Below are 14977 nucleotides of genomic sequence, written 5' to 3'. Positions count from 1 at the left end.
GAAAAAAGCCAAGAAGCCATTGCGAATATATTGCACCATATTCCTGTGCAAGGCACCAGAGCTTTCCATATCTGAAATCTTCCCTGAAACATCTGGAGATGTTCTTACACTCACCAATGTCAAGGACTCTCTGTTTAGCTGTGTGCTGCCGGGAATGCCAGTACTTCCAATATTTCAGCTGTTCATCTCTGTTTTTATCCTCACTGAAAACAACCATGACCACACTCTATGAAAAACAATACCAGAGCCACATTAGTTAAAATAATTAATTGTCAGGAACACAAAAATTAAAATCTCCATATGCCTCTAATTCTGATCCAGCCACTCTCACAGTACTTTGGTTGTAGAAGATTGGGTTTTAATCAGTCCAGTACTACAGTGTACTTAAAAACTCCAGACAAAAGAAATGTAGTTGTAAAATAATGCAAGGCCCAGGATTATGTTCTTGATAGTCCAAATAAAAATTAATCATATTCTTAGTTTTAAAAAGTCACCTTCACTGACTAAAGGCAAGACATTTTCAATTTAGTATACACAAATACCCTTTTTGGGAGCAGGACTTTTATACATATGTGTTTAATGACAAATTCAGCGTAACTGAATTTTGCTGAGGTTTTCAATTCACGTTCTGAATTCACTCTGTTAAAATGTGATTCAAAGGAAACAGATTGAATTTTTTTGCAAAATTTTACACAAGCAATATAGGCTTTTTGAATAAGCCCTGCTGTAGGCAAGCAAAACAACACAAAACAATGGAAGAATGATCATACCAATTAAAATTAAGTGAAAATAAACCAGAGAAAAAAACCTTCACTTTTCAATGTTCATTTTCACCCTGAGACAGTAGGCACAAAAAATCACTATCAAGCTGCTTTATAAGCCAAGGAGGTAGATTACAATTGATTCATCATCTTTGTCCCTCCACAAACCACCCTTCATGCACTCTGTGACCTTCTGCATTCCACCTATAAAAGGTGACCACCATCACCACATCTTCCTCTCCATGGCACAAGGCAGTACACACCATGGAGGAGTCCTGGGTTATGGCTGTTTATACTGGCTGGCACCAGGTGTGTGTGGCTGGCCAGCTGAGGCACTAACCAGAACTGGCCATGCAGACTGGCTTTTCCACCAAGGACAGCACTAACATTTTTATGAACCACTTACAGGGAACTTGTAGAGGTTTAATACCTTCAAAACCTCTTGCCCCTCTGTTAGCTTTGGATGGAATTGGCAATAAATTCAACAGTCACTTGAGTAGAGCCCTGGCAAACAGAACATGATAGTGAAAGTTGCACAGTTTCACGATCTTCTGTCAGCTACATCCTCCAGAAGGATGCGATCTCACCTCTCCTTTATAATTTCCACCCTTCTGCTGCCACAGCTTCAAAACTCGTGTGGCAGTGCACTGAACCAGGTATATGAGGACTGGTTTTCAGTCAGACCAGTGACCTCCTGACTCCTGTTTCAGCTCTACAAGTGCTAGAGCTGGAACCACAAAATGGGAAGGAATGAGTGGCAGGGGAAGAGATTGTACAGCAACGGAGAAGTCTTACATCAGATTCAGCCAACAGCCCCATGTCCCAAGGAAACCAGGCTAAAACTTAACTCCTAATTCAGGTTTCCAAATCATTGCCTCTGTTTAGGAAGAGTGTTTCTAAAATTTATGTATGGTAGAAACATATAGGTTGTTGTTTGCTTCACTGCGCACATTGACTTTCGTTGCTCCCTTTGACTAAAGTCACAACATTTTTAGAGAACTTCATGTATTTGGATGGAAACATTTTTATGGCCTCATACATATGCAACCCTGACAGCTTCAGGGTAAAATTTACAGGGCTCATTGTTCATTCCAAAGTTACTGGGTTAGGATTTATCAACTCAAAAGCATTACCAAGGAAATCAGGAGGCCCATTCACCAGGAAAATGTTGCTGAATACACAAGCTACAGTTCTATGCATAGAATCTAAGATGCAAATAATTCATTTTGTTACACTTCTGTGTGAATGCCAAGTGAAAGCTCACACGTAAGATAATGAAAATTATTTAAAATTTATGTCACAAAGGATGGATTCAACTCTTCACGTTTTCTCTGAAATGCACTGGAAAGCAGCTGATGAAGTGCACCAGTGAGTAAAGATGGACTACACACAGTCCATGTGGCAGATCTTGGACTTCTTTGCTTTACTCATGGCAATAAGTTCACCAGTGTTAAGTGTAGTGTCTGTGTAATCACCATTCTGCCAAACCATAAACTGAGGCTATCATTAACTCATATGATCACACTCTGAAAAAACTGGACAGCAAAACATTTGTTACCATCAATAAGGTGTTATCTCACCTTTACATTGAGCATGAGAATAAGCTTGCTCTGTCCTTCCTCCCCCCCCAAAAAAAAAACAATTAAAAGCCAATCAACCACAACCATATCTATCTGCACAGCTATATTCCCACCTAGGAAAGAAATGGGACCATACCCTGACTTTGCTGATGGGATGCCGGAAGCATTTGTTGTCACCCGTCTCGCTCAGGGTGATGGCGTAGAACTGTCCTTTGTTCAAGTAGGTCATGGGTCCTTCCCCTTGCTTCTGACGCAGAGACTTGGTAGCTTCTAGTGTGTACTGAAAAGTGCTGCTGAAAAGACAAGGAGAGAAACACCCACAAAATCCATATCACTTTCCCCTTTTTTATTATTTATTATTATGTAATTATTGCGTTGAATAAGGCATAAGAAGCTAATAACAAAATTCCAGGCAACTGTGACATAGCAATTTAAAATTGCAATTTTCTTTTTTTGACTTCATCAGATCCCGCAATCAAGCGTAAAACTATCTGGACTGTAAGTTTCTTGGATCAAAGCCTAGATCTGTACTATCTCTGAAAGGAACCATTATGAATTATGAGGCTGTGTACCTCACAATGAGAGTGTCAATTACCGAGAGGGGATTCAGTATGATTTGCAGGAAATCATCAACTCCACGGACATTTAAACTTAGAAGAAAGTTGCAGAAAGAGATATAAATAAATAAATAAATAGGTTTTTTAAAAACCCAACCAGAATAAAACATGTTGTGAAAGATGGACACAAAGAATGGAAAGTCCAACTGCTATTTTCAGCACAGTTCAAAGAAGGAATACAAAGAGAATGGACAGTAAGTTCATTTGTTTAAAGACAACATGCAAATCAAGGTTTTTATAAGCTTTCTTTTCAAAATTAGTCACACTGAATGAAGTGCCTACATTTTGCTTTATCTTCAATCAAGTAACCTCCCTTTAGAAAAATGTCAGGCAAAAACAGCTCTTGTGTTGAAATTTTAGATTTTAAAAAGATCCTCCTTCATAGAAGAAGTTTCCAACTTCAAAGCGCTTCTCAAACCATGAAAAGTCAAGGCTCCATTAACTAGTGAACTGTTAGCTGGAAACAATTCTCACTGAGCCTCTTCAGCCACCGCCTCCAAAAATGGACTTGAACAATAATCCAATAAAAATGATGCCTGCAGCTCTGCACATTCTCTTACATTAAAATAATGTTGATCTTGTAAAAAAAAAATATTTCAAACTGCATAGGAACCTTAATGCAAAGTCTTCATGAACTGGAGATAGAGTGGAAGCATTTTCACAAAGGTTCTAATTCAGAAAAGTATTTAAGCAGTGCCAGAGCAGAACCAAAAGGAGGAATATGTTGGTCCAAAACAACAGTGTATCCCTAACTTTCTAATTCAAGCAAATACTCTAGATCATCATAGTACTGCGATAGCAAAATATAAATAAAGGGAAAACAAAAGATATTTTAACTATCCAATGGAAAAAAACCCACAACAAAACACATAACTAATAATTACAATTAAATCCCCACTTGAAGAGAAGGTAGAAAAAACGCAATAGATCCAGTCTTTCCATCCAAAAGGAGCTTCAGACAGCTTAGTGTATCAATTATTCAGTTTAGCTGCAATCATTCAATCAAATGAAGACAACTTATAAGTCTTCTTAGCTTATAAACTGAAGTCCAATCATTTTTCTAGCTGCTTAAAAGTTACAAGTCAAAGCAAAACTAAGGTAATAAGCAAACACTCGTCTATACCTATCCAATCCACCGATGGCAGCACTGGTGCTTCCACACAGGGCAGCTGGGGCCACCATGAAGGCTCCTGCAGGCAGTGGGAAAGCAGCACAAGGCACCGCTGTCCCCTCTGCTGCGGGGTGTGCTGGCACAGTCCCTGTCCTGTGTGCAAGGGGGACAGAGGCACTGCCAACGCTGGCAAGTGTGGACCCGTCTGAGTGGACTGGAAGAGCTATACCAGCAGTGCTGCAGAACCAGCATCCATCCTGCTGCACCACTTTTAGAGGTAGGGGCACAGCCTTGATTTAGCATTACACATAAGGTGATGCTAAAACCTCACACCAGACAGAAGAACTAACAGGGATGAGTGCTGAGAGGGGCTTAGAATGATCAAAGTCAGACACACACAATGTCTTAACAGAACTGCCTGCAGTCTGCCACAGGCTGGTCTTCTGTTCCCTGGCATTCTGTATGTTTCAGTCAAAAAATGAAAATCCCAGACACATTGCACTTGGCCAGTTTTGGAGCCTCTGTGTAGTGCCATTTCAGAGTTTTCTTCTTGTTTTCAGCTGGCAAGGAAAGCATGCCCTATAGCACGAGGATTACTCTCACTCTTAAAACTTATTACAGTCACTCAATTATTATAATACTATTATGAACTTCACCATGAGTCTCAACTAAACCCCTGTGTAGTCACTAAAAGATCTTCTAGCAAGCTTCCAATTACTTGCATATTCACCACTTCTTTTTTCAATCTGAAATTCTCATTTCTGAGACTTCCACTTCCAGGCAAACTAAATACATCTTTCCTGGGAGTTTTCTTAATGTCCATTCAGAGCTTTCATTCTTAAGGTAACCTTGGATGTAGCATGAAAGACTTAAATGCGTGAAATTTGTTAACAACACCAATGCTTCAGGATTCAATTTTACAAATGTTCAGTATAGTAAGCGAGCAGCCTTTGCTAAATATCAGTTTCATATCTTCTGTCTATATAATGATTCAGTTCTGAGCTCACTGCAGTTAATGATCATTTTAACATTCTTCAGAAAAAATATCAAGCTGTAAGGAACCTTCACCACAGTCAGAGCCGTATGCCTAATCCACAAAAACTACGTAGGCATGTTCCTGACTCTAAAGTGAGAGTAATCTCTCAGATATAAACAGAACCATTCATAAGTATGAAATAAAGCATCAGTTTAAAATCTTTAGTGATTGCAGTCTTTCCTAGATAAAGGGACTCTGCAGTGTTTGCCCATGCTACATGCACATTCTTCTGTGCTTAGTCAGAACAGTATTCTTTTCAAACTTTAATTTTTGAAGCTTTTTCTTGAAGCTTTTCAACTGTCCTGGACATTTGACTTGTGCATTCTGTCATCCTGAAAAGATTTTTTATGAGCTGGTTGTCAAAGCTATACTCTTTTACCTGGGGAACCTCTCAACAGTTTTCATCTTGCATATCTTGGGCAGGAGGGCTTCAGAGGAATTATGAGTTTAAAGCAATGCTGAGGGAAGGCAACAGATGAAGACATAAACTGTCCAGATCTAAGAGCTAGATGAGAGGAGAGTGAGCAAGAGAAAAAGGGGAGAATAATGCTTGGCATCATTAAGGGAGCCCTGCAGGTACCCCAGGGGGAAGAAAGGAAGGGCAAGAAGTCGACACAGGCAGCTACTCCTCAATACATTCCTGCCTGATGCCAGTCAGCACACTGCAAAGCTTATGCCATACCTTGTTTGTTCATAAATATATTCTTCAGCCCCCACTGACACACTCCGATACTTCTGAAAAATAAGATTAAATACTCTTTGATAAAATCAAAATGCAAATACCAATAAAAGTGCAACTATGTTTATTTAAAGATAAACTCAGAAAAAAAATCAACCCTTTAAAATTCAAAATACCTAAAAACTGGAGTGGATATTAATAAGCTAGTCACATTTTATATAGAAGTTAAGAGGTTGACATTGTAAAAAACATACAATATACTTTCCTAACCTAAAAAAATTTGTTTATACTATAGAGAACTAACAAACTAAGCACAGCTAAACAAAAAAATGAAAGAGACTAGAACAGCATATTTATAATTGTTAAAATTGTAACAAAGAACACAGCAAGTGATTGACCAAAGTATCCACGTCCACAGCAATCTATAACAGCTTAGCGCTCCTTCAGTACAGCACAACTAAGTCACTTCATAAATGTTTTGAAAGCATTTCTAAATATGTATTATAATGTGTTGAAAATTGAGTAAGTATTAGAACAAATACAAACCCAGTCATTCTCACCAGTACTTAGCAAATACTTTGCAAGCACTTATGAAAACAAGTAAGAACAACTGCCTTCCTACTTCTAAACATTAACTTTGCCTAAGTTTCTTTTGGTATGTTTTGACATTTTACCTTACGGTTTCCCCACACCTGCTCCATCCAGCTGTGCCTACACAACAGTGACTGGAGGAGCAGTCAGAGCACAGCCAGGCAAAGCACACCCTGGAGTTTGGGCAGTTGAGAAAAACAAAGGGACAGGCTCGGTGCTGAGTGAGGCTGCAGCAGGGTGGCAAAGCTCTGACTGCTCCCATGCCACATGCACGTGAACACTTAGGGCTAGAAGGCTACCAACAGTGCACATACCTCCCCTAACAACTATGGCTGGGGACATAAATTGTCCAGTGTCCTTTGTAGAATTAACAGGGGAGGTGAAGATGGAGAGGAGTGAGTGCACTTAGAAAACCACTCCACCCACTTTTGGCAAGCAGATTTGAACTGATTCTTTCTCCACAGAACGCACAAAAATCCTAGACGGCAAGTACTGCACCCTGTTATTAACCAATCATTTTAAAAACATGTAACAATATATATTACAAAAAAGCATGTAACAAAGTTACTATAACACAAAATCTGGGATGCAAAGTCAACATGTCGATGTAAATCCATGTAGATCCAAATTTAACAAGTTTGCATGTTTGACAGCTCTCTGCACAGGGCAAATGTTTGGGAACCTCTTAGCAGCATATCCCAGAAGAAACCAATGGAATGGAATCACTCTGCTCCAGCACCCCAGAGAAAGCCATGGGTATGGTACCATAAGAGCCATTTACCAGTAACACATAAAAACTGCCAAACTAATATTATTTGATAATGCAGAACAGTGTTTCTAATCCAAGGTTTGATCCTACTGATTTTACAATGGGAAGCTAGATTTCTTCATTATTTATTCATTTAGTTGACCTACATGTGTTCTTTATCTGAAAACAAATTTCACCTCCAGACATCCTGGATCTGTGTCACTCATGGAGACAAGAGACTTTTCTATAATACACAAATACAGTAAATTTCTTGTGTACTAAATCAGGGCAGTTCAGCCTTAATGTAGCTTGCTTTGTACTTTTGTTACATTTACAATTTTGTAGAGTTGGGAGGATAAAAATCCTAGGGGAGTTTTACCATCTAATATCTCTAATTATTTGCAGAGGTACTGTCAGCTTTAAATTGTCTTTACCTTTCTACAATTCCAGCTTGTTTGCCTCATTCTGCAGCAGGCAAAAGCAGCCAGAGGGTACTCACCATACTAAAGCTGACTGTAAAATTACTTTGACTGTAGCATAACTGTAAAATAGTTAGAAGGAGCTCTCCTTGCCTTTTTCCTCCTCATTCCTGTACATATACACGCAGTTGTTCCTTGCCTGTTAAATTCTCCGTTCCCCTCTATTAGTCTAATTCTTCTACTTTTTCTCACTTGCTTGTGTTGTAGAATAGAGCTTAGTGCAACAAACAGCTTCTGAATAAATTACTTGGGTTTTTATCCAGCAGCAGAGACTGTTGCTACTCATTTGCATTTTCAAAAGAACATCTAGAATTTCCCCATTACAAAGTGGCTATTTCTTACTATTCTGAAGGCAGATCTTGTTAATGGTAAATAAATCTTCTTTTAGAATAACAGCTATCTTCTACTTGACACAATATCCCCAAAGGAAAAAAAAATCAGGAATTATTATTCTCAGAATTTTCAATAAACATCTTTAAAATTGTCTTCTGAAATGCCTCATGATGGTCCCCTTTAATCACAGCACAGACTGATGGAAACACAGCAAGGAGTAGAAATTAATTTGTTGAAACAAGCATCACTATTCTTCTAATGGCTCTTGTGGACAGTTCAAATCTCCTTATCTTGTTTACAAGCTCAAATATCCTTATCTTGTTTACAGCTTTTTATTGCATTCTTAGATGCTAATTTGAGGTGAAAAACTTACTTCTGTTCCTCCATCTTTGAAGGTGTCACTGTAGGTACTGTCAGGAGTACTGCGCTGATCATCTTTAAGATAATTTGTGTGGGGAGCAATGTTGGACACTTCGTATGGTTCAAAGATAACACCTCGGTGCTCCTCATTTTCTCCTCTTGCATAGTGTGTTTGTGGGGTAATAAAAACAGGGGTGAATTCCTCTGCTTTAACCACAGTCACTGCAGACCCTGTGATGGGTGTTGAGCTCCCAGACACATTTGTGCTGTATTCCCTTTTGGATGACTCCAAAGGATCTTGGTTCAAGGAAAGGTTAACTGGCACTGTCTTCAGGACTTGCACACGGTTCTCTCCCCCACTTAAGTTATTCTGAGCTTCCGTGGTATTAAGACAGTTTCTGTGAGACAAAACCAAAAGATGTTATGAACTGTCCTGACAGAGGAAATCTTCTCCTCAAATAGCTTAATGGTCTTAAATGTCAGGGAAGGAGATTTTTCAATTCTGATAAGCCACTGCCATAAGAAGTAATACATGAACAAATACTAGGCAAAAGAAATTCGGAGGCAAGCAGAGGTCCAGAGCTCTTTAACAAATGGGGAAAGATAATACATTTGATTTGACTTGTTACAATAAATTCTGGGTATTTAGGGTTGCTCTTGCCTTAGCTTATAATTTGGACGCAAACCAATCCAGCAGTACAAGAGCCTTTAGACACAAAATAAGAATGAAGAGTAAGGCAGGGCATGGATTACTCACAGTAGGTATTTTGCACATGAAATAGGCAGAATATCAACAGCAAAATTCATATGCAGATGGCATGCTCTTTCAGGCTGTGGATAGGCCACTTCTGTTTGCTTAACTCTGGCAGCAATGCTGTTCTAAAAGAGCAAGCCCAGGAATTCCATTGTAGCAGAGTAGATCAGTAACTATAGTGGCTGCAAGGTAACTTCAGCAGCATTCCCACATCTACCCACAGTTGCTGTTGAAAGCAATCTGATTGCTGATAGTAGCTACACTGACATAAAATTGTTAACTCATAGAACTTTTAGTAGGTATAACATTGCTTTGTTTTCAATCCAGGAGAAATGCTCTGACACTACCCAGTGCCCAGTTCCTCTCTCTTGGCTTTCCACTGAAGGCCAGTTTTGTTGATCACACTCAATTTAGCAACTGATCATCAGGAATTTCTCTGGTTTGCACAAGAAAAACTGTCCAAAAACCAGTTCATAGCCTATTTTAAAACAGTAAATTTATACTACTACCTACTGAAACAATCACCTTATGAACAGCTAGTGGAGACCATCTAAGGCTGTCACAAATTAGCTACATGGAAATAAACCTTGCATAGCTCATCTCTGTCATAATTTTATATGGAGATACTTCCAGCATGTAAAAACTCCTTTGTTTCTAAAAAAAAATACACCCTCTTTCTTTTCTGCAGGTCTTAATAGTAGGAGGCAGCTTCCTTTGACTCAAGTCACTTTTAGCCTACAGAGAAAGGCTGAAATCTGAGAGGAGTGAGAAAAACATTCTAAGCAAATGATTTTGAGAGTTACTTTATTTGCTGGGTAGATCCTAAATTATGTTAAATAAGACTCTATAAATGAGATTACTGAGGCCAAACTACTCACTTTTTGCCCTACAAACAAAGAAAACAAAGAAAAACAGCCAATAGCCAACTGTCAAGATAATCTGATTTTACTAATCTCAGCAGAAGCAGCAAAACAACACCACCAAACACAAACACGGAGTGAAACTCTCAGCTACCTTCCAAACTGCATGTTTGAGAATACCATCCATTTTTTCTAATCAATTGAAAGTAAAAAGGAGTAAAATGTGCTTCCCAAAACAGCCTTCGTTCTTTTAACTTTTGAAAGAAAACCACCAACGCCTCAGGCTCTCACAGTTCCCTCAGTTCACAACTGATCAACACTTTCAGTAGCTGGGTATATGATTTTGAATAATACTGTACCTTTTATCTTGGTCTTCTTGATTATCACTCACTTTGTTAAGAGACAACAGCCTTTTATCTCTGGGAACCTGAGAACAACACCAGGCATGGGGTCAGGTAAATGCAACTCTCAGGCATTTGCAGCTTCAGACTGCTCTACTGCAACAACTAGAAAAATGTAACTCTATCAGTGTTGTCTAGTTCACAGATGCCGGAGCTGTTTTTCTTTGGGTGACTGACTGTGAACAGAAATAAAATTTCCAAAGACAAAAAAAAAATAGGAATTGTTTTCTTTTCTAGTTCTTGGGCACACAAGTTAGCAGCAAAGCACTCTTCTTTATGTTCTATCTTTTGAATATCAAGCTAGGCCAAGCTATCTCAAAATCAAAGCTCATATTATTCCAAAAACATACACACACACCTTTTCACTGAATAAAACAAGATGAGAAGGAAGATACGATGTTTTGATGAGCTCTGCACTGAGACCATTTTAGCTCAGACAAAAAAAGCTTTTCAATTAAACCCTAAGCACCAGGTAAGTCCTCCTGTTAGAGAGAAGCCTGGAGAGTGTAGGACTCACACTTAGAGAAAGTTTGTCGATCTTTCTTAATATGGGGACAGGTCAGGGCATGCTGGTATGTCATCAGAAACACAGACTTCTGCTCTGCTGATTGCATCAATAGCTATGAGAGGTAAAAACCCAGTCAAATCTGGCCCCTTGACAGACTCAGAATTGACATCAAGCGACTTTAAAGATTTGTATTCCCACACACCAGTGTCCTGACACCAGCACAGATATGAAATCACCAAGGGAAAAGTTGCTGCCATGACCATATTTTTCTTTTCTTGCTGAGCCATTAATTTGGGAGCTAAAACTTCTAATCTATCTTTTGCACAAGACATATCCACTCCATTACAGCAATTAACTCAGGATTAAAGAGCAAGAACAGACCTAAGAATGGGCTAAAGCCATGCTTTTTACTTTTAAATATTTTAAAGAAACATCAGAAAAATATCTGACTTTAGAGGAAAAAAAGTATTACAGTGTACTCCAGTAGCCAATGATAACATCAATAACTGCAAGACAGCAGCACAGTCACAGAGCTCTAACCAGAGCTGTTCTTTCTTTTAGGAACATCCCCTTTTCCTATTAAGCATCCTGCTGGTTAAAAAACTGCTTTTATTTATTTTTTTGAAATGGGATAAAAGCCACAGTTACAAATGCTGATTCCCCTTTTAAAATTATGTATTTTTCTCTGAATGATGTTCTGTGTTTAGGTAAGTATCACTACAAGGAAAAGGAAAAGTTTAAAAAAAACCAGGCAGTTAAATTAAAATAATTCCTATTAACTGGACAAAGTAATTAAAAAATATTATCCAGCATGTTAGAGCTAATGAGCCAGATTATAAATAAGGACAATCCAAGAGTCTCATGCATTGGAAGTCCTCTACACTTCCCCATTACAGCACAGAGGTTAAGTTTTGTGTTCGGGAGTATCAACAAGAGTTATCATTTTATCCCTGTTTAAGACAAAAATATATATGATTGAATGCTAGAAATGGTTTTGAGATGTTAATCCCACCTTATTCCATCTGAACCCCAAGTCTTTAGCAACTACCTGGAACAAGGAGCAGATATGTCTTTTAGAACATGGTTTTGAGACGGAAAAGGGCTATTTTCTGGTTTTATTACAAAAATCCATCAGATTAACGAACTGCTACATACAAAGATATTACTAAGACAGAAGCCAATACTCCAGATGCTCATGGACATCCTGAATTTTATGAATCCATATTAATTTCACAGTCTCTGGCACTGTGGTAACTACATCAAGCAGAGAAAAGGACCTTTTTTCTTTCTCACTGGGAACAGTTTTCTCTACTGACATCAACACACAAAAGCAAGGAATATAATCAGCAAAGCAATTAAAACAATATTTAACCGTAAGGTCAGTATATGGCATCTTCCCTATAACCCCTTCTCCTGAACACTCAATGTCACAGAGATTAAAAAGAGGAGTCCATTCATTAAAGCATTTCTACTAATAAATACTAAAATAGCAGGTTTTTAATTCCCATTCCTGTTACTTCTTCATGAATTACAAGAGGACCTGGCATTGCTGTGCTGGCTTTCACAGAATATCATCCGTCCAAGGCAGCCATAGCTGATTTCAGGGGTATTGTTCATTTCCCTGCAACTATTTCATACTCTAATGCTTGGGAGGCAGCACTGATTCTGTTTGCAGAGTACCAAGGGGTCAGCATGGGCTTCAGAATGACATTTTTGCATTACACAGAGATGCATTCTCTAAGATTCTCCTCTGATTTCAGCAAAAATCTCAAACATAGCTTTACTTAAACACTATTATATACATATATATAAATATAAATATATATAAAAGTTACCAAAATTGTACGTAAAGCCCTGGGTCTAGAACATGACAAACTGAAACTACATCAGTGCTTTTCCTGTAAATTGACTTAGATCTCTGGCTCTGTGTCCGGCTTCATTTCTGTCCTGCAAACTGCCAGTGCAAGGGCTAGCCCTCGCTGTATGTTTGTATACAGCCTACTGCAATCATTATACAAACAAAAATAACATGGGAAATTGTCAGATGAGAGATACCCCAGTTAAAGAGCAAACTAAAACATGTGTGGAATGAACCAGAAAAGCAGACAAATGTACAGATGGACAAGGCCTCCCCTTTTACACTTAAGTATTTCAAGTATCATCCAATGTTCTTGCAAAGAAAAAACACTATGCTCAAAAAGAAATCATGGTATAAAATTTAATATGGGAGTTCTGAGATTGTTTTTTTCTCTCCAGAATTAAATACATCAAAACTGTTTCAGACAGGCTTCCTGTAACAGAATGGGGAATGGGTGCATGATGGGAACATGAGAGAGGAAAAAAGATGCAGTGACTTTTGTCTTTGAAAACTGGTTCTTTTGTTGCCTCTTAGAGTGGTCCCTGCTAGTGCAGCAGGGAGGGATAATGACAGAATTACCTACTTTATAATAGTCATACAATAGGCCAAGAGCAGCAGCACTGTCCTCATCACCATTTATGCTCATCATAGCCTTGGTAGCTGCTGTTAGGGGATTCTCCAAATACGACTTCCAGGCTTCATCTTCACTGGTGTAGGCTCGTCTGGTGTTGAATGAAGTGTCATTTGGCACTAAGGCCACAAGTCGCTTGTTACTGCATAGACAGGAAGAATAAAATTGTGATCCAGAAGGGATTACTTTATTTACAAGGCATGGTAAAGAACATCAAAAAGCTCAATTAAACTTATATGATTACATCAAGCAAGCGTCTCTGTATTACACTTGGTGACATAAATATTTATCAGTATTAGCTATCTTCAGTACTTAAAAAAATCAATTGCGTGCAGATCTTGTGATAATAATTCAATTTTATTTTTACTAATATACAAATCGAGTTTCAAAAGTATTTTAAAACTATTTGGAAAAAAATGAAGCAACAATATAACAACATTTTGCCCCTGTATTCTTGCTATGTGTACACTTGATTAGGGAAAAAAATGCAGCATTTAACTGACATAAGAAGACATGAATGAAAAACAAAAAAAAGCATCTAATACTAATCTAGGGTTCACCTAAACAGAGTATAGTTCAGTATTTATTAAGCGGGTACACCTTAAAATTAAGCTATTCTCTGCTTTTAGAATGCAACTTGTCAGTAATTTCAGAGAAGTTTTTTGCACCAGGACATAAGCAATAGGTCCAGTGGATGGTAGACAAGTAAACATATTCGGTCTCAATGCACACTTTATCACGCACCACATCTAATTACAAACCCATGGTAACACACACAAGACCATTAGTGAGTGGCATATGCAGCCAAAGCAGCTTCCTCCAGCCTGAAAGTGGTACAAACTGACCAGTGCCCGTGTATACTGCATGAGAAGCTGCTGCACCACAGCTATGGCTGAAATTTCCAGTATAATGGAGATACAAATGAAGATAATAGCACCTGCTTTTGCAAACTGTTCAATAAACTTATTGATAAAATAGCTGCATTAAAAAAAGGTTGCATAAGATAGTAGGCAAACAGATTAGGCATGGGAAATAGTGGAGTGAGGTGTGTGCTGCTTCATGGGTGTTACAAGAGCACTGTCAAGAACTGTGGCTCAACTTAGAATTATGACAACAAAACTTTTAACACATTACACCTTACAAATGTGAAAGTTGCAGAGATGGTATTATAACTAAATATACCAACTGGTAAAACTAGTAGTTATTCCTAGTGACCTTCATAAAACACTTTTTGCCATCTTCCACATAAAAGCCAGTTTAGTAGTCAGCCTCCTCTTTCTGTTCTGCCTTACCTGCACCAGTGCCAGCTCCACAGATCTAACCCAACCAACTGCTGCTGTTGCACAGAGAGCGGCATTTAAACTGTGCAAACAAGACTTTTATTTGTTTTCCGAAATAGGATTTGATAAAAGCACAACTGAACCCACACAATAAATGCTCTCAGATGCTGGGAGCATGCCTTGCCTGGCCCCCAAGCTGCAGTGACCAGCACCTTGGGGTAGCACCAGAACTCCGCTGTGGTGCAAATCCCACCTGCAAAGTGCGTGCTCCAGTGCTTAAGGAAGAAGAGGGGGATGGTGGAGATTATAATCTCTATCGTACAGAGAACTGTTTACAAGTTTCTTTATTTAATGAAAAACAAAATAATCCATCTGGTACACAGAGCACAA

At 38.5% G+C, this 14977-nt stretch overlaps 1 protein-coding gene across 1 annotated transcript in view; it reads right to left on the bottom strand.

The window, feature by feature from the left end:
- GRHL2 (grainyhead like transcription factor 2) overlaps positions 1–14664 on the bottom strand; it is a 51311-nt gene extending 36647 nt beyond the window's left edge. The window contains exons 1-7 of the mRNA XM_005423495.2: positions 14600–14664; positions 13260–13449; positions 10269–10336; positions 8309–8693; positions 5788–5840; positions 2478–2634; positions 115–226 (exon numbers count right to left, since the gene is read on the bottom strand). Of these exons, the coding sequence (XP_005423552.1) occupies positions 115–226; positions 2478–2634; positions 5788–5840; positions 8309–8693; positions 10269–10336; positions 13260–13449; positions 14600–14664 (1030 nt within the window). The remainder of the gene's footprint in view (positions 1–114; positions 227–2477; positions 2635–5787; positions 5841–8308; positions 8694–10268; positions 10337–13259; positions 13450–14599) is intronic.
- Positions 14665–14977: the final 313 nt, after the last annotated feature.

The sequence above is a fragment of the Geospiza fortis genome, unplaced genomic scaffold (assembly GCF_000277835.1).
Source record: "Geospiza fortis unplaced genomic scaffold, GeoFor_1.0 scaffold200, whole genome shotgun sequence".
In the NCBI taxonomy this organism is placed as follows: domain Eukaryota; kingdom Metazoa; phylum Chordata; class Aves; order Passeriformes; family Thraupidae; genus Geospiza; species Geospiza fortis.
This window is presented reverse-complemented; position numbering and strand designations above follow the sequence as displayed.